The 20,433-nt window shown below is 37.6% G+C and overlaps 1 protein-coding gene and 1 pseudogene across 9 annotated transcripts in view; one reads left to right on the top strand and one right to left on the bottom strand.

Annotated features, from left to right (window-relative positions):
• DOCK7 (dedicator of cytokinesis 7) overlaps positions 1–20,433 on the bottom strand; it is a 230,105-nt gene that overhangs the window by 202,557 nt on the left and 7,115 nt on the right. For all 9 annotated transcript variants that reach the window (XM_043575152.1, XM_043575153.1, XM_043575151.1 and 6 more), the window contains exon 2: positions 1,729–1,834. In XM_043575152.1, coding sequence (XP_043431087.1) covers positions 1,729–1,834 — 106 coding nt within the window. The remainder of the gene's footprint in view (positions 1–1,728; positions 1,835–20,433) is intronic.
• On the top strand, positions 6,630–8,033 carry LOC122480585 (annotated as a pseudogene).

Consider the following 20,433-nt stretch of genomic DNA (forward strand, 5'->3'; position numbering starts at 1 on the left):
CCTTTGAAGGAACTGTGTTGCAAAGAAGAGCAAAGATATACTGGAGGCTGGGGACAGGTAGAAATGTAGGGCAAAAAAGCAGGATTTTTTTTCATGGGAGAAATAATAGTATGTTTGTATACTGATGGGAATGATCAGGAAAATAAAGAGCAAAGGTGATAAAAGAGAAGAGAGAATTCTTAAAGTACTGTATTTGAATAACAGAGAAGTAGGGATTAACTAATCCCTCCACTTGTTCACTACTGGTTCATCTAGAGTAACAAGTAAACAGGTAGACTACATGGGTACAGATGACAATCGGTGAACACAAATGCTGGTAGGAGTATGTGGAAGTTCTTTTCTGACTGTTTCGATTTTCACAAGTGCAATATGAAGCCAAGTCATCCTAGGAGTGAAAATGGGAATCAGCAATTAGGGGTTAAGAGAAGGAGGCATGAAATAAGTGAACTAAAACAGTAGGAGAATGAATGGACTAGGAAAATATACTATTTGCCTGGAAGTCACTTTTTTTTTTTTAATGTTTTTATTTATTTTTGAGACAGAGAGAGACAGAGCATGAGCAGGGGAAGAAGGGCAGAGAGAGAGACAAAGAATCTGAAACAGGCTCCAGGCTCTGAGCTGTCAGCACAGAGCCTTATGTGGGCCTCAAACTCACACAGACTGTGAGCTCACGACCTGAGCTAAAGTCCGACGCTTAACCGACTGAGCCACTCAGGCACCCCCAAAATTTTTTTTGATGTTTATTTATTTTTGACAGAGAGAGAGAGAGAGACAGAGCATGAGCGGGAGAGGGGCAGAAAGAGAGGGAGACACAGAATCCAAAGCAGGCTCCAGGCTCTGAGCTGTCAGCACAGAGCCCGATGCAGGGCTCAAACTCGCGAACTGCGAGGTCATGACCTGAGCCGAAGTCAGACGCTCAACCGACTGAGCCACCCAGGTGCCCCCAAAAGTCACTCTTAACTACTTTTTTAATTTTTGACAAATAGAGGCATAGTTTTAATTTATATTCTTACTCTAATAAGTATCCATTTTTTATCAAAATTGATTATCTTCATGCCAGTTTCCTTAATAAGAAAACCCACGTTTAGGGCCACCTGGGTGACTCAGTGGGTTAAGCATCCAACTATTGATTCTGGCTCAGGTCATGATCTCAGTTTGTGAGACGGAGGCCATCAGGCTCTATACTGACAGCATAGAGACTGCTTGGGATTCTCTTTCTCCCTCTCTCCCTGCCCCTCTCCCCCTTTCACCCTCAAAATAAATAAATAAAACTTTAAAAAAAGAAAAAAAAACATGTTTATGTCTCTGACATAGCGCCTGGTTAAGGCAATGATTCAATAATTGTATATTCCCTTCTATTAAAGGGGACATACAATACTACAAATCCACATATTTATCTAATGCTGCCTTCAGTAACTATTTCTAGAACAGATTCCTAAAGGTTCCTGTAATGAATCACCTTGGATCTGGGAAGTCTTACCTATAAAGTTCCAGAGTTGATAAATCCTGAATGTAAAGTTTCAAAGTTGACTCAGAAATCAACACCTGTATCACACCTCCTAACATTATTCTCCAACTCAAATTTCAGGAAAGACAGGGGTAGCAACAAGTAAGTTTATGAGACTACTGATGGAACCCAAAATCCATTGGTCTTGTCTTTCCACTATTTTGTCATGGCCTCGTCAGTAACATACCAGTAACATCCCATATTTTAAATATGCTACTTACTGTGGTATGATGGGATATATTACCAACAATGTTGAGGTTTTTGAGCAGTTGGGGAGAACCACTATATTGTCCAGAGATCTGCTTCCTGACTTCAGCAGCCACAGTTCTACAACAAAGAAAGCAAATATATTATTTTAAAAAGAAACAACCGGGGAGCCTGGGTGGCTCAGTCGGTTAAGCGTCCAACTTCAGTTCAGGTCATAATCTTGTGGTTCATGAGTTCGAGTCCCGCATAGGGCTCTGTGCTGACAGCTCAGAGCCTGGAGTCTGCTTCAGATTTTGTGTCTCTCTCTCTCTCTCTGCCCCTCGCCTGCTTGTATTCCGACTGTCTGTCTCTCTCTCCCTCAAAAAGAAATAAACATATAAAAAAATTAAAAAGAAAACAACTTAGTTTAAAATGGTAAGAAACTAAGTATATTAAATATCCATTTAAAAACCAACAAAATCTCAGAGTATCAATAGGGTCATAAATTTGTAAGATATTTCAGTAAATACTGCCTGTAATTACAGTACAACATCTTTATGCTGATGTAGGACACAAAAGTGAAAGCCAACTTACAGAAGGTTTTTTTTGTATATGGCATTTCAGGGAACATATTTTGGCTTACGACAGAGCAAGAAGCTATACTAAGATATATATATTAAAATGTGCATATCTTAAAGATATAAAATTCTAAAATATTTTATAAACAAAGAATTAGGAAGAAAAAAACTCTTCTTTCCTATCTAATATTGTTAGCTCTTCATTCATGCCCCAGAAAACTATTCCCTATTTTTACTTAAGTAACAGAAAATCACCTTAATGCTATGGCATTAATGGCTTTCCACGATCTGACCCTAATCACCTGTTTCCAGCCTTGCATGTCCTTTCCCAAATTCTTGTCAGTGAACATAAATTGTTTTCCACAATGTTGTTTCTGTCCTGTATCCACAAATTCAATTCTTAACTAGTTTTGAGGGTAAAACCTAAATGACAGGAACTGTATACAAACTTATGATAGCTCACCCCGAACAAAAATAATTCCACCTTTCATTTATAATCTAATGCATTTTCCTCCTTCCTAGTTATTTTTTCCACATTCTATATACACTCTATATAAAAAGAGGCAGTGTTTAATTCACCATTGTTTTCCCTAAAATATTTAGCATGTGGCACTCAAAACAGGTAACTGGTTAGCCCTATGAAATATACAATATTACTGAACTTTTTGACAAATGAAGTAGATCACAAAAGAATTACCATAATACAACAGATAAATCTTTACTTGAATTAGGATTAGAGTTTAAAAGTTCCACAATTTCAAGCTGGTTAGTGACCCGTGGGGGCATACTAGTATTTCAAATTTACTGAAATAGCATTTCTGAAACAGAAATATTTTAGAAATTCAAATGACTTTTGGGGCACCTGGGTGGCTCAGTTAGTTAAGCATCCAACTTCAGCTCAGGTCATAATCTCACATTCCGTGGGTTCAAGCTCCAGGTCGGGCTCTGTGCTGACACCTCAGAGCCTGGAGCCTGCTTCGGATTCTGTGTCTCCCTTTCTCTCTGCTCCTCCCCTGCTCATTCTCTCTCTCTCTCTCCCTCCCTCTCTCTCTCTCTCTCTCTCTCTCTCAAAAATAAATAAATATTAACAAAAGAAAAAAGAAATTCAAATGACTTTATACCTCATTAGTCTCCCATTTTCCTTACATTTTCCAAAACTATAAAGCAAAATATTCAGTGAGTCCCAAATCCAATAAATAACATCCCCGCATTAGTAACATTTTTATTAAATAGAAATTATAACCCCCCAAAAAAGAAATTATAACACAACATAAAATAAACACCACTATCCATAGATTTTGTGCAATTAACTTTCTGTAGTCACTATCTAACTTCTACACTACGATCACCAACTGGCCACTTCCTTATTTCACAAAACTAGCCTTCTGGGTTTTGCTTTTTTTTTTTTTTTTTACTCTTTTCCAAAAGCTAAACCCTACTTTCTCCTACCATTTTACTGCAAATCAGCTGAAACAGGTCTAATGACCTGGTTTCTGGGCCAGCTTGATGATACTTGCATCCTGCAGTGTTCTCATGCTCTGAATTCAGAGCCCTTTGCATCTTGGTCCCCGTTCAAATTTCCAGCTGAATTTCTACAAAATCTCATTTTCCAAAAATTATCCAAATTTATGATACAATCTTTCCCCTCTTTCTTCTCTTCCATACCCCTTTCCTTTTTTCATATTCAATCATTCCACACATTTGTCAAGCACTGTTTTGAGCCTACTACTCAATTAGAAACTTTTCATACAAAGGTGAAAAAGTTTTTCTTTCAATCTCAAGATACTGAATTACCTCAGTGATCTGAGGTACTTTAGAACATTGTTGTGTGTTATAAAAAACTAATTCGTTATTCATAACTGCTGGAACCTAGAAGTTTATCCTTCAGTAGGTAAATGGATATACAAAGTGTGGTACATCCATACAATGCAATATTATTCAACAACAAGAAGAAATAGGATATCAAGTGACAAAAGACATGGAAGAACCTTAAAAGAATACTGCAAGTGAAACAATCCAGTCTGAAAAGTCTACTTACTGTAGGACTTCAACTATGTGACATTCTGGAGAAGGCAAAACTATGGAGACATTAAAAAACATAGGGGTTGCCCAGGTTGGAATGGGGAGGAAAAGGAAGAGACAAATAAATAGTGCATAGGGAATTTTTAGGGCAGCAAAACTATTCTGTATGATTCTACAATGGTAGATAGATTCCTTATACATCTGTTAAAACCTGCAGAATGTACAACACAAAGAGTAAACCCAATGTAATCTAAGGACTGTAGTTAATAATAATGTATCCATATTGGCTCATCAATAAAAACAAATGTACCACACTAACTCAGGATATTAATAACAAGGGAAACTTGCTGGGGAAATATAGAAGGGAATTCTCTGTACTTTCCACCAGATGTGAGAAGACAAGAAAGTTCACTTCAGTTTAGAATTTCCCTTAGTCCTCTTAATGAAGCCTATATTATGGGTGCTCACTATTGTGTTTAGTTTAAAGGCCTTAAAATCTCCTGATTCTTTTAAGACTTAGATGAGAATATGAAAAAGTTTTTCATAGGGCAACATAGAACAAATATTCTGTGTCTCCCTTCCTCAGAGCTGTTCAACTCGGTCTACCAATCTCAGCACTACCTCACTGTTTCTGGGGCTAAACCATGAGTAATCTGAATTTTATCAAACACAGGATGTCATCAGTTGTTAAGACCTGCTACTACTTCATGTACAGCTAAGAAAAAAAAATTGCCAATTAACCACCATACCATCAATTAAGTGGAAGACATATCCTGTTTTCAGAAGATGTTAAGCAGTGAAACTTAAGTGAAATATGGTTTCCTCAAAAAGAGATGATCTTTTCTTTATTAAAAGAGACATACAACAAAAGATAATCCTCATGCTACAAATATTTGTCTTATTTCTATATGACAAAATTTCCCCCCAAAATAAAATTAGTAGTAACTTGAAAATAAAAACCATTTCCATATGGGCTATGATAGCAATAAAAATATTGCCCAAACAAGGGATGTATTCATACTGAGACCCTCTGCATGAAAAGATTTCATGGAATGGTACTGAGAAAATTTTCCCAAGAAATAAAATCTCTTAACCACACTATGGCCCGAAGTATTCAAGACAAAAAAAATGCTGAATAAATATAGTTCCTATATCAGTTAAAGTCCTTTATCATAAAAGAGTCCTTACTTACCCATAGGGAATAGTTCTGAGACCCCCAGTGGATGCCTGAAACTCTGGATTATACTGAACCCTATCTATATGTTTTTTCCTATACATACTTACCTATGAAAAAGTTTAATTTACAAATGATGAGTATTAAGGAGGGCACTTGTTGGGATGAGCAATGGGTGTTTTATGTAAGTACTACACTGTATGTTAACTAACTTGAATTTAAATAATTTTTTTAGAAGTGAGGCAAAGAGATTAACAATAACTAATAAAATAGAGCAATTAAACAATATACTGTAATAAAAGTTATATAAATGTGTTCTCTCAAAATATCGTATTGTACTGTATTCTTTTTTCTTGTGATGTGAAATGATAAATGCCTACATAATGAGACGAAGTGAGGTGAATGCTGTAGGCACTACAACGTGACATTAGGCTACTACTAAAATGAGACATGCTGGATGGTCAGAAGGAGAATCATCTGCTCTCTGACTGAGGTTGACAGCGGAAAGTAAAACTGTGGATAATGGGAGACTACTATAGATTGCTTTTTCCAATAATTATTTTTCCTTCTCCTAGTGATAGCTCTATAGCAGGGAAATACAGGGAAGCCTTTTTTACTTCTAATAAGCTATTAATATTAACTGCAAAGTGGAAAGAATAAATCAAAAATTCCATAGGTACTCATGCTCCTAAATTATGAGAGAATACCGTCTTCCCCACCCAAAAGAACATGATGGAATACTTGACCTATTTGCCTTCTTATCAATTCTCTCCATTTCCACAAGCTCCCTCATTATGTCAACAGGCATTATAATTTTCACAAGAGAAAGCACTCACTAAGGTCATTCACCATAGGATATTGGAAATAACCAACAAGGACTCACATCCTGAAGGAAATTATGTTGCATTTAATCTTTCTTCTAATCTCCTCCCACTTTCAGATGCCCCATCTGACTATGATTTCCAGAATGACCAATCTGGGCCTCTCTCATCTCTAGTCATTCTTCATGGGATCAGAAGTAAAACCTTAGTAAAGATGAGTAAGGAGAGGGGAGTCTGGTAGACCTTAACCTCTCTTGATCTCAGGGTTCTAAGTTCAAGTCCCACATAGAGTTTACTTAAAAAATAAAATAAATCTAAAAATAAATAAATACAATTTAACAAAAAAGAGGAGTAAGGAGAGTTTAGACAAAAATTAAAAAGTTTAGTTGAGCTTTTCCTATAAAGTCACAAAAAAGAGCCACAATGTTCTATGTCAAAGAAGAAAATAAGATCTCTTGGAACTGACACTGTTTATACATAACATAAAAGTCAGAGAAGAAGGGAAGAGTAGAAGGATACACCAGGCAATATATCAGGTAAGAGAATACATCAGAGACAAGGCAAAAAAGGACTAGCTAAAAATCCCCAAAAGAAAATGGAAAAGAGCAGCTGATAGATACTCCAGTGTTATGACTATCCAAACCCAAGATTGGTGACTGACGGGTTGAATCATAGTTGTACCACTGTGTATAGTTGGCATTAAAGACAATGAAGAGCAAAATAAAAAAAACAATCGATTAGATCTAGGCCACCTCTGCCCCGGTAAGGATGTGGAAAGAGGGGCGTGAGCCTCACAGTTAGCAATCTTTGGGGGTTGCGGTGGGTCAGTGACAGGTATGCACCTGGCCAGCATTTCTGCCGCTTTGCCTGGGAGGACTCAAACTGGCACCTGGAAACTTTAGGAAGACGTGATTTTCAAAAGTAATTATGAAAACATTTGTCATTGGAATTAGTGGTATGACAAATGGCAGGAAGATAACACTGGCTAAGAAACATCTCCCAAACTGCAGGATCATATCTCAGGATGATTTCTTTAAGCCACAGTCTGAGATAGAGACAAATACAAATGGATTTCTGCAGTATGACATGCTTGAAGCACTTAATGTGGAAAAAATGATGTCCACCATTTCCTGCTGGATGAAAAGCCCAAGACACTCATTGGTATCAACAGACTGTGGAAATGCTAAGGGATTTCCCATATTAATCACTGAAGGCTTCCTTCTCTTTAATTATAAGCCCCTGACACTCTATGGAACATAGGAGCTACTTTCTGACCACTCCATATGAAGAACGTTAAGGGGAGGAAGAGTACAAAGGTCTACGAGCCTCCAAACCCTTCCAGGGTACTTGGATGGCCACGTGTGGCCCATCTATCTAAAGCACAGACAAGAAATGGAGACATCAGGTGGGAAATGGTTTACCTAGGCAGAACAAAATCTGAAGAGGACTTCTTTCCACAAATGTATGAAGATCTACTATAAGAACTAGCAAAGCAAAAGTGTTTGCAAGTAGCAACATAAAGATGGAGTGGACTAAATCCTTCCTGAAATGAATTAGGAAAGTCAAAGGAGTATGTTTAAGAACTTTTAACAATACATAATATGTAGTTTGGTTGATGACAGCCGTTGGTTCATTTGTATTATCACACATGGTTTCCCCAATATGTGGAACAGTAAATAGTGGTCTATATCTTTGGTATAGGAATTTACCTTGATAAGCTGTTCTCACTCCAAGAGGTGCAGAGATACAGCATAGCTCACAAACAATGAGTCAGTTCCTCTAATGATTGTCAAACTTTTCTGAATGGGACCCAGAGTACAAAATAAGGCTTACATCACAATCCAGTATATATGCAATCTATCATGTCTGTATGTGTAGATGTGTTTGTGTATATATGTGTCTCTGTACATACAAATACAAACGTGTATGATGTGTGTGTACATATACACACATATCAAGTAACACAAAGCATTTACCTTAGATATAATGCACGGTGATATTTTTCTACTTGTAATTTTTTTAATATTCGTTACCATCCAATGCCACTGCCTACCTCCTGCAAATAAAGGCTTTTTTAGGAGTAGCAGTCACATTGGATAAATCAAAATTTACTAGAAAAAAAAAGAAAACAATAGATTAAAGAAATGCAACATTGTGTTACCTCCTAAGTATCTGTGCCAAAAAAATGTTTAACCTGAATTAAATCAAACCTATACATCTAACACCCAGTTTACAGGAAATACAGAGAACACTAAAACAAACTAGTGCCAAAGGAAGCAATCAGACAAAAACCAGAAGGCAGGTCATTCTGTACCACAAGTCTCTTCAACAAATTAGCATGATGAATATCTAAAGACAGAGTAACGTTTAGCATAAAAAAAGACATCATATGAAAAAAGTAAAGTCTACTTAAAAGAAGAAAAAAAGACTGAGAGATAAAACTAAATGTAATGAATGTTCCTAACTGGATCCTGATTTGAACAAACTAGCTACAAAACACATTGTTGGGGATAATGAGAAATGTGAATATGGACAAGGTATAACACAATGAAGAATTATTGTTTTTTTAATATGTGTAACATTATTATTATAGTAATCCAAGAAATGTCCCTATATTTCAAAGATACAAATGATGTCAGCAATTTAGCTTTAAACTCTTCAGTTATTATCAATCTACCCTAATGGACAAAACTAACTAACTATGGAGTACAGATGAGGCAAATACCCTTCGAGAAGCATATCATGTTCTCTATAAAGCCCTGCCTGATTATTTCTGTTCTGTTCCACTCAGATTAGATACTCCTCCTCTGTCCTTTCCAAGTACTCTGTGTTCATCCATATACATTCAAGGAAACAGTTTCCAGGAGGCTAATTCAGACAGGCAGCAGACCAGCCACACTGCTTTTCACCATGGACTAAGAACCTGGCCTTGCTGACAACGTTTGATTTCAAGAGTAGGAAAGCCCAAAGGTTTGTAAACATTCTCTTTGATAGAAGCACATAAACTGCAAGGCAGGTTCTTCCGGAATACTAATGCAACCCTCCAATATAAAAGTATGGTTGAAGAAAAAAAGGTACAGTGAAGGATTTGAGAACTTGGCTTCTCAAGCTTGGCACATTCTCACTCTTCAGAGGCACCTTTGCAATTTCTTGAGGAATTAGGGAGGACAAGGAAACTTTACTTCTGATTGGAGTATGCTATTCTGGCTCTTATTTTGTACAAATGTCTCAAAGCATGTTAATTTCTGCCATTAAAGAAAATGTATATTCTTTAATTCTGTCTGGTGGCACTTTTCTATCAAAAACTATCTCCTTGTGATAACCAAACAATATCGCAGACATAGCATCTATCAAATTGTTTTGAAATCTATTTACCAATCTCCTTGCAAGAAACCAAGCAGTAAAAGGTGGGACTTCATTTACCTTTGCACCCTCTAGCAGAGTGCCTGGCATATCCTGAGTACTTAATAAATGTTTAAGCTGAAGTGAAAAAATGGGAATAGAGAGAAATTTTCATAGTTCTTTCCCCACAGGAAAGTAGTTAGGTAAGAATGCTAGAATGGAACAACAGATGTGAGCTTCTTGAAGACAGGGACTATATCCTATTAATCTTTACAACCTCATATTTGAGACAATGGAGAGAGAAAGAGAGAAATGGAGATATGGGTATAAGAGTACAAACAGAGAAAAGGAGATAGGGAGTAAGAATGAACTTTGAGACTACTCAGTTTATGAAACTTCCAAATACCTTTTAGAGAAGACTAATTTGTAAGTATGGTTGGTTTTTAATTGATTGGGAAAGGACAAGAAATTATGACTTTTTATCTATTACTGCCAAACAGGTAAATATTTGCTGGGGGACAGGGGGGTGAAATCTGAATCCACAGAAGAATTCTAAATATATAACCTTTTCTTTAAGAACCTTGCTGACATCATTATTGTCCCATTTGCTAAGCGAAACACGGAAACACAATGTTCTATTCCATGTGAAACTCTTCTTTTTAAACAAGATATATGATATTTTCACTTATCTCAAAATAGTCTCTAATATGTCTTTAACATATCTGCAAAGGTCTGGTTCCAGAACTATGTTCAAACCCTACAGTTATGTAAATAAAGTTACTATGAGAAGCAGAGGAAATACGATTTTCCAACCTGGAGAAAAAAAAAAAGAAACAACTCTATAAAAGAAGGCATCTTTTGAAGTAGGTTCCACACCCACCCAAAGTGGGTCTTGAACTCATGACCCTGAGATGAAGAGTCACATACTCTACTGACTGAGCCAGCCAGGCGGCCCAGAAAGACATCTTTTAAGACAGAAAACAGGGGCGCCTGGGTGGCTCAGTCGGTTAAATGGCCGACTTCGGCTCAGGTCATGATCTCACGGTCCGTGGGTTCGAGCCCCGCGTCAGGCTCTGTGCTGACAGCTCAGAGCCTGGAGCCTGTTTCGGATTCTGTGTCTCCCTCTCTCTCTGACCCTCCCCCGTTCATGCTCTGTCTCTCTCTATCTCAAAAAAATAAATAAACGTTAAAAAAAATACTATCTCCAACTAAAGACAAAAAAAAAAATTAAAAAAAAAAAAAGACAGTAAACAAAAGGAGTATGTACCTGGCATTAAAAAATTCAAATTTCACAAAGAGATAAAAACAAAAGGTACATCTCTCTACCATCTCCAATCCCCAGTTCTATTCCCCAAATGTAACCACTTAATATTTTATCAGGTATCCTTCAAGAAAAAGATGTGACAGGGTGCCTGGGTGGCTCAGTCAGTTAATCGTCTGACTCTTGCTATCAGCTCAGGTCATGATCTCAAGGTGCATGAGTTTGAGTACCACACTGGGCTCCCTGCTGATAGCGCAGAACTTGCTAGGGATTCTGTGTCTGCCCCTCCCCTGCATGCTCTCTTTCTCTCTCTCTCTCAAATAAATACATAAACTTCACAAGAAAAAAAAAAAGATGCATCTACTTTTTAATGTCCACATATGACATCGTACAATAAAAAACCTTTTTTTTTTTTCGGGGCGCCTGGGTGGCGCAGTCGGTTAAGCGTCCGACTTCAGCCAGGTCAAGATCTCGCGGTCCGTGAGTTCAAGCCCCGCGTCGGGCTCTGGGCTGATGGCTCAGAGCCTGGAGCCTGTTTCCGAGTCTGTGTCTCCCTCTCTCTCTGCCCCTCCCCCGTTCATGCTCTGTCTCTCTCTGTCCCAAAAATAAATAAACGTTGAAAAAAAAAAAAAAAAAAAAAACCTTTTTTGATACCTTATATTATACACTTAATATATCTTGGGAATCTTTCCATATCAGCACATTAAATTAGTAATGGTCTAACACTAGTTATCAAGCATTTACAACTTGTGTGCCAGATACTGTGTAAAGGGTTAGATTTGTTATACCTCATTTAATCCTCAGAAAAACTCTATGAAGTAGGCATTATATCAGGATACTTAAGCATCAAGAGGTTAAGGTCACATAACTAATAAGGAATAAAACCAAGATCTGAACATGGAGCCCCACTCTTAAACACTGCTCTCCTAATTTTTATCTGCTACAGAGGTCAAGATATGGGTAAACCAGAACATATTTAGCCAGCGGTCTCTATTGGTAAACATTTAGGCTATTTCTAGTTTTTGCAAAGATTATCACTGGAATCCAAGCTCCATTAGAGATTTTTGTCTAAATCTAAAATTATGAATGATCCTTATTTTCTCTTTTGGGCCTTTTGTATTTCCAAATTTTCTGCAGCACCATATATTATTTTATAGTCAGAAAAAAACAGATATTTTTAGATAAACGTCAAAAATAAAGGAACTTCCCAAGCTTATTAAAGGTAGAGAGGCAGGGTTTGTATTCAGATCCACAAAGCTCCTAAGCCCTATTTCCTTGAAAGTAAGTTTCCAAAAGTCGATGATTCTAGCTGCAGTTCATATTAATGAGTTCTCTAGTCTCAAAAACCTAGCCTATGAGGTCAGCTAAAGATACTCAGTGAAAATGTCTAGTGTATACACTAACACATTAATAGGAGCACTGTAATTACAACCACCACCACTGTTATGATCTGCTTCCTATCTTTCATGGCTGGCCAAATAAAACTCCTGTCTGAGGCCCTGTCACTTATCAGTTAGCCTGTGTTGAACTCTTCGGGAATTTAGGTTCACAGTGGACCAGTAACCACTAAAGGCCTAAGAAAACAAAAACAGATAGAGATTGATTTGTTAAAACCAAAGAACAGAAATCCTTCTATATAATACACTTAACATTTAAGACATAGTTCCTTTTTGGGGGAGGATAAGGAAAAAAAGATGTCTATGACTCATGTATCCCATCTGACACAATTTTGGAATAGCATATAAGTCAAAGATTTAGAAAGCACTGTTTGAAAGGGATGTGGATGTCTCCATCACTCTGATCTAGAATATTCCACCATAACTCAATTTCCTCAACTAAAAACATGGTGATAACATTGTTGCCTACCTCATAGAACATACCAGCTTATAACTACACACAAAAAGAATTTAAAAATTTACCATTTGAAAAAATTAACACTGATCTGAAATTGGCAACTAAAAAAAAACTGAGGTGGGGGGGGGGGGAGATAACCTCTACTGTAAAAAGTCAATCTTCCCAAAAGGAGATAAATGTATCTTCAATTCCACCCTACTTCATAAAAATAAAGCCAGAATCTCCCACAAACATATAAACTATATCCTGTATACAATTAGTTGCTAAGACCTATTCATGCTCTTAAATACTTCTCAAATCTTTTCTTCTCCTTCCCTTTTCTACAGCATCTGCCTACAAATAGTATCATACTTAATGGTGAAAGTCTGAATGCTTTCCTCCTTAGACTGGGGAGAAAGCAAGGGTATCTGCTCTCACTATTCAACATTGTACTAGAGGTTCTAGCCAGTGTAGCAGGGGAAGGAAAGAAAGAGACGGAAACAAATCAAGGGCGTTCATATTGAAAAGGAAGAAATAAAACTCTTTACTCACAGCCAACATAATCCTATATGCAGAAAATTTAAGGAACTTGCAAAAAAACTACTAGAAATGAGGCGCCTGGGTGGTTCAGTCAGTTGGGCATTGGATTCTTAATCTCGGCTCAGGTCATGATCTCACAGTTTGTGAGTTCGAGCCCCACACTGGGCTCTGAGCTGACAGGGAGGAGTCTGCTTGGAATTCTCTCTCCCTCTCTCTCTCTGCCCGTTCCCCACTCATGCTATATCTCTCTCCCAAAATTAAACAACAACAAAAAACCCACAAAAAAAAAAAAAAAAAAAAAAACACTACTAGAACTAACGAGTTCAGCAAAGTCAGAGGATACAAGTTCAATATTCAAAAATCAATTGTATCCCAATATACTACAATGAACAAACCAAAAACAAGTTTTTAATTCCATCATGGTAACATCAGAAGCAATACGTAGAAACAGATTTAGCAAAAGAAGGACAAGACTTACATACTGAAAACTTTAAAACTTTGCTGAGAGAAATCAAATAATACCTAAATAAATGAAGACACAGTCTGTTTGTGGATCTGAAGACTCAATATGGTTCAAATGGAAATTCTCCCCAAACTAATTTACAGATTCAGCATAATCCCTATCAAAATCCCAAAAGGATTTTTGCAGAAATTGGCAAACTTTATACTGATGTTGATCCTGAAATGTTTATGGAAACGCAAAAAGTCCAGAATGAGTAATACAATTTTGAAAAAGAAGTAAAAAGTTGGAGGACTCACACTTCTGGATTTCAAAATTTACTATAAAGTAATACTATTCAGAACACTGGTACTAGTCTAAGAATAGACATACAGATCAATGAAACAGAACTGAATGTCAAGAAATAACCACATTTACGGTCAACTGATTTTTGAAAAAGGTACCAAGGATATTCAATGAGACAAAAAATAGTCTTTGCAACAAACAGTGTTGCAAAAGAACATTCACACACAAAAGATGAATTTAGACCCTTATCTCACACCATGCACAAAAATTAATGCAAATGGATCATAAACCTAAAGTAAGAGCTAAAACTATAAAAACCTGCAGAAGAGAGAAGGAAATCTTGACCATGAATTAAGGAGAGTCTTAGAGAATGACACCAAAATCATGATCTATAATAAGAAAAAAAAAATTTGACGCATTGGACTTCATCAAAATTTAATATCTCTGCTTCAAAATTCACCATTTAGAAAATAAGAAACTAAGCAGACAGGGAGAAAATATTTGTAAATTATGTACCTAATAAAAGACTTGTATTCTGAACATATAAAAAAACTCCTACAATTCAAAAACAAGATTAAATAACCAAATTAAAAATGAGAAAAAGACAGGAATAGATATTTCACCAAAGAAGATATGTGAATGGCCAATAAGCACAAGAAAACATCACAAAATCATTAGGGAAATGCAAATCAAAACCACAATGAAACGCCACTTCACACTCATTAGAATGCCTACAATCAAAAAGAAAACACCAGTGTTAGCCAGGATGTGGAAAAATCTGAACCCTCACATATTGCTAACGAAAATGTAAAATGGTGCTGTTGCTATGGGAGAGTTTGGCAGTCCTTAAAAATTAAACATAAAATACCAGATGACCCAGAAATTCCATTCCTAGGAACATACTCACAAGAATGGACAATAGGTGTTCAAAAGAAGCTCGTACGTGAATGTTTGCACAAGCACTATTCACCATCGCCAAAAGGTAGAAACAAGCTAAACGTCCATCAACTGATGAACAGGTAAACAAAATGTATGACAGACATATAATGGATTATTCAACTATAAAAGGGAATGAAGTACTCATACATGCTGAATCATGAAAATATTATGCTAAGTGAAGGAAACCAGGCACAAAGAGCTACATATGTAGAGGAAAAGCAAATCTAGAGAGAGAGGCAGGCAGAAAATGGGTTAGTGGTTGCCTGGGACTTGGAATGGGAATAGGAAGTAAATGGGCACAAGGGGTTTTAGGGGGTGATGGAAATGCTCTGAAAGTAGATTGTGGGTGACGGTTTCTCATAACTCTAGCAATTTACTAAAAATCACTGAATGGTACACTTAAAGTGAATTAATTTATGGTATGTAAAGTATACCACACAGATTCTGTGTCTCCCTCTCTCTCTGCCCCACCATTGCTTGCACTCTCTCTCTCTTAAATATAAATAAACATTAAGAGAAAGAGAGAAAGAGAGAAAGAGAGAAAGAGAGAGAGAAAGAAAGAAAGAAAGAAAGAAAGAAAGAAAGAAAGCAAGCAAGCAAGCAAGCAAGCGAGCCGGGGTACCTGGATGGCTCAGTCAGTTGAGCAGCCAACTTCAGCTCAGGTCATGATCTCATGGTTTGTGAGTTCTAGACCCACATCAGGCTCTGCACTGACAGTAAGGAGCCTGCCTGGTATTCTCTCTCCCTCTCTCTGCCCCTTCCCCACTTGCGCTCTCTCGGTCTCTCTCTTTCAAGATAAATAAATAAACTAAAAAAAAAAAAAGAGCCTAGGAATGACTGGAATTGCTCTGTGAAGGTAAGAGGAAGAAATTGCTTCCCAGTCAGAGAAACAATGATAAAGGGAGGAAAAAGAAGAGGAAGAGTGGAGTCTCTAAGAAAGTCTTGCACCCTTCAGCTCCTTCCCACAATCCCTGTATCTTCAGCAAAGTTTATGAAAATCATTAAATGGCTGATATGATTGCAGTTTTTGGTGTCAGAGGACAAATGAGATGCAGGAGTGCAGATGCAGAAAGAGGCAAGGGAAGTCCAAAACACAAAATCGAAGCAGACCTCCTTGTGAGGGCTAGGGATTGGCATTAAAGTCAGAGCTAAACTTAAAGTTTTAAGGAACAGGGATCCACGGCTGCATCAGGCTACAACGCTTTTCTTTAGATTTTTGTATTTACCAGTTACATTTAAATTTTAGCAGGCAGCACAACTGACTATATTGCTATATGTTTAGATAATTTTAGTGATCTCAACAAGTTACAATGACCAATTTGAAGGAATATCAGTTGTTTTGGTGTGACCAGCACTCTAACCCTCCTCCTTCTTTTGGTTAGGAACCCCTTCTTTTTGGTAAGGAACTCCTTACTTAGGATTGGGTGGGGCTGACACCATCACCTCTCTCCTCCAAGCTGAGGTGAACAGGTGACCAGGAATGGCCAGCAACCCCTATATCCCTAAACACAGTAATTTGTTCAAGGAAGGACATGTGATACAAGCCAGACCAATAATTGAGTTCCTGAATGTTTTCTGCCAAAACTAAATGGTAGGATTTGAACCTAGGGCTGTCAACAATCATTGTAACCATTCAGTGGAAAATCTATCAAAGATGCGAAGAGGAGAGGCTGCTGATATCATCTGTATCCCTGGACCTGACATACTCAGTTATATGCAAATTAATCTGACTGGAGAGTCTGTCAAATGCAACCAAAATGTCTCCTCTGTAAAAAGCCACTGAAAAATTAGCGACACATCTACACTGGTTGCCAAAGGGGTCGAAATGACGCAACCCAGAAGTGAAGGGGAGTTCACTCTCTGAGGAGATTGAATTGACTAACGGAAAACAGGATGCAAGACAAGAGCAGGGAGATAAATTTCTTCTTCTAGACTCCCATCTACTGATGTGAGAAACTGTTCCTCTGTCCAAAGATACCCTGTGTGACCAAGCAAGCACACCTGCCAAACAATGTCTCTCCAGTCCTTTGTGAAGCAGAGGCCAATGAGATAAGGTATCACGTTACATTGTTTCCCATCTCTGCCTCACTTCCCTTTTCTCAGGATCCCTGGGATTATGCCTCCCAGATAAACCCTCAACCTTAATCCTTGTATCGGTCTCAGTTTTCTAGGGAACTCAGATTAAGAGTATCTACAAAAAAACCTACAGCAACCATTAGGCTTACTATTAAGTGAAACATAGAAAGCTCCCCTCCCTCTGAGATCATAAACAAAATGAGGACACTCCGTATGAATACAATGTTAACTAGAAAGGGTAATAATCTACATAGTAATGCAAGATAACCATCTATAGAGCAAGACAAAAAAGCAAATCAGCTATAAGGTTTGGAAAGGAAAAAACAAAAATTCATAATTTCCAGATGATATGGCTGTCTATACAGAAAATACAAAAGTCACAGATACATTTTTAGAGTTAACATGAGTTTAACAAGGTATGTAGCTAGATACAAAATGGTTATATACTTAGAAATAAATCTAACAAAAGATATGCAAAAACCTTACAGAGAAAATTATAAAATTTTGTTGTATGATATAAGGAAGACCTAAATAAATGAAGAGATACACCATAATCAGGGATTGAAAACTCAGTATTATAAGGACGTCATTTCTCTGTCAAATTGATGTTTAGATTCAACGTAATCCCAATCAAATTCTAATAGGACTTGGGGATTTTTGTTTGTTTTTTGGTGGATTCTAAAATATACAAGGCAATTCAAAGGACTAGGGGAAAGCAAGACACTTTTTTAAATGGTGGGGGGGAGTTATTTTACCAAATTCTAAGCCTTATTATAATTAAGAGTATTTATAATTGGTGAAAATATGTATAACCAGCCCAAAAAAACAAAATAGAGAACCCAGACAAAGACCCACAAATAATGACACAATCTATTATAGAAGTGGCAGGGCAGGTCAATAGGGAAAGGATAATCTATTTGGAAAAAAATTAAAATTCTTATACACATATCAAGTCCAGGTGGAATATAAACCTAAATATAAAGGAGCCAACTAGAAGGTTTATGATAATATACATGAATATCATAATGACCACAGGTTTATAAAATATTTCTTTTTTTTTTAAGTTTATTATTTATCTTGAGAGAGAGAGTGAGCGAGCAGGGGAGGAGAGAGGAAGAGAGAGAGAGAGAGAGAGAGAGAGAGAGAGAGAATCCCAAGCAGGCTTCATGTTGTCAGCACAGAGCCCTACCCTAGGCTCGATCCCACAACTGTAAGATGACCTAAGTGGAAACCAACCAAGAATCAGACATTTAGCTGACTGAGCCACCCACAAGGTAATAAAATATTTCTTAAAGAAGACCTCAAAAGTACTAACCATTAGAAAAGAGAGAGAGAGAGATAAACTGATCAATTATATTAAAACTGAGAACTTAGTTTTCAAAAGACTCCATAAAAATAATTTCTTGAGAGAGAGAGCATGCACGAGACAGAGCAAGGGAGAAGGGTAGAGGGAGAGAGAGAAAGAGACACTTTTTTTTTTTAATGTTTTCATTTATTTTTGAGAGAGAGAGAGAGAGAGAGAGTGCAAGTGGGGATGGGGCAAAGAGAGAGGGGGACAGAGGCTCTGAAGCGGGCTCTGCACTAATAGCAGTGAGCCCGATGCAGGGCCTGAACTCATGAACCCAGAGATATTACCCGAGCCAAAGTTGGGCACTCAACCAACTGAGCCACCCAAGCGCCCAGAGAAAGAGACTCTTAAGCAGGTTCCACATTCAACCCGGAGTCCAATGTGGGGCTCAATCCCATGACCCTGGGATCATGACCAGAGCAAAAATCAAGAGTCAAATGCTCAACTCACTGAGTCACCAAGATGCCCCTCCATAAAAAGAATATTTAAAAACCACAGGGTGGGAAAAGATATTTGCAAAACATATAATCAATAAGTGGGTTAATACATTGAATATGTACAAAATACTCACACAAATCAATAAGAAAAAGAATAATACAAAGGGAAAAAACAAAGGGGGAGAATGGCAAAAAATTCAAATAGGCAATTTACAAAAGAGTAAATTCAAATAGTCAATACGCATACAAAACAGAGCTCAATCTCATTAGTAATCAAGCAAATACAAATTAAAACTTTTACAGTAAGACAGCATCATGCATGCATCCACCAGACTGGTAAAAATGAGAAAGCTGGCAGGACCAAGTGATGGCAACTATGTAAAATAACACTGTTGTGGGAGTGTGTATTTCTTCAGGTATCTTTGAAAACAGTTTGGCATTACCAGATAAACTTGATGATGAATAAAACTGCTAAGACAAGCAATAAAAAATACTTAAGGACCAGCAATGCCATACCTGAATATATACCCTAGAGAAACTCATGCACATGCATACCAAAATACATGTATAGGAGTGTTCACAGGAACATTGTTTGTTTTTATTATTTTTTTTTTTTAATTTTTTTTTTTTTTCAACGTTTATTTATTTTTGGGACAGAGAGAGACAGAGCCTGAACGGGGGAGGGGCAGAGAGAGAGGGAGACACAGAATCGGAAACAGGCTCCAGGCTCCGAGCCATCAGCCCAGAGCCCGACGCGGGGCTCGAACTCCCGGACCGCGAGATCGTGACCTGGCTGAAGTCGGACGCCTAACCGACTGCGCCACCCAGGCGCCCCACATTGTTTGTTTTTAAAGGTTTTATTTATTTCTGAGAGAGAGAGACAGAGGGTGAGCGGGGAGGGACAGAGAGAGAGGGAAACACAGAATCTGAAGCAGGCTCAAGGCTCTGAGCTGTCAGCACAGAGCCTAACGCCAGGCTCGAACTCATGAACTACGAGATCAGGACCTGAGTCCCAAGTCGGAAGCCCAAATGACTGAGCTACCCAGGCGCCCCCGGAACATTGTTTGTAATAGCCACAAACAGGAAACAATCCAAATGCCCATCTACTGTAGAATGAAAAACTGTGGTATGTCTATACAATGAAATAATATAAAGCAATAAAATTGAACTCCAACTATCTATAACATAAATTAATCTCACAGATAGAATTTGAACAAAAGAAGCATCACAAAAAAAGACAATATACAATATGATTGTATTCAAAAACAAAAAAAATATATATTGTTTAGAAATGCATTTATGGGGGCATCTGGGTGGCTCAGTCAGTTAAGCATCCGACTCTTGATTTCAGCTCAGGATATGATCTCACAGTTCATGAGTTAAAGCCCCACATAGGGCTCTGCAGTGACAGCTCAGAGCCTGCTTAGGATTCTGTCTCCTTCTCTCTGCCCTTCCCCCCCCCCCCCCCCCCCCCCCCGCTTGCTCTCTATCTCTCTCTCAAAATAAATAAAAATAAACTTAAAAAAAAAGAAAGAAAGAAATGCATTCACAGGTGGAAAGAATAAAGAAAAGCGAGGAAATGGTCATCCCAAAAGTAAGGATAATGAATGGGAGTGGTCTGCAG

The sequence above is a fragment of the Prionailurus bengalensis genome, chromosome C1 (assembly GCF_016509475.1).
Source record: "Prionailurus bengalensis isolate Pbe53 chromosome C1, Fcat_Pben_1.1_paternal_pri, whole genome shotgun sequence".
NCBI classification, from domain to species: domain Eukaryota; kingdom Metazoa; phylum Chordata; class Mammalia; order Carnivora; family Felidae; genus Prionailurus; species Prionailurus bengalensis.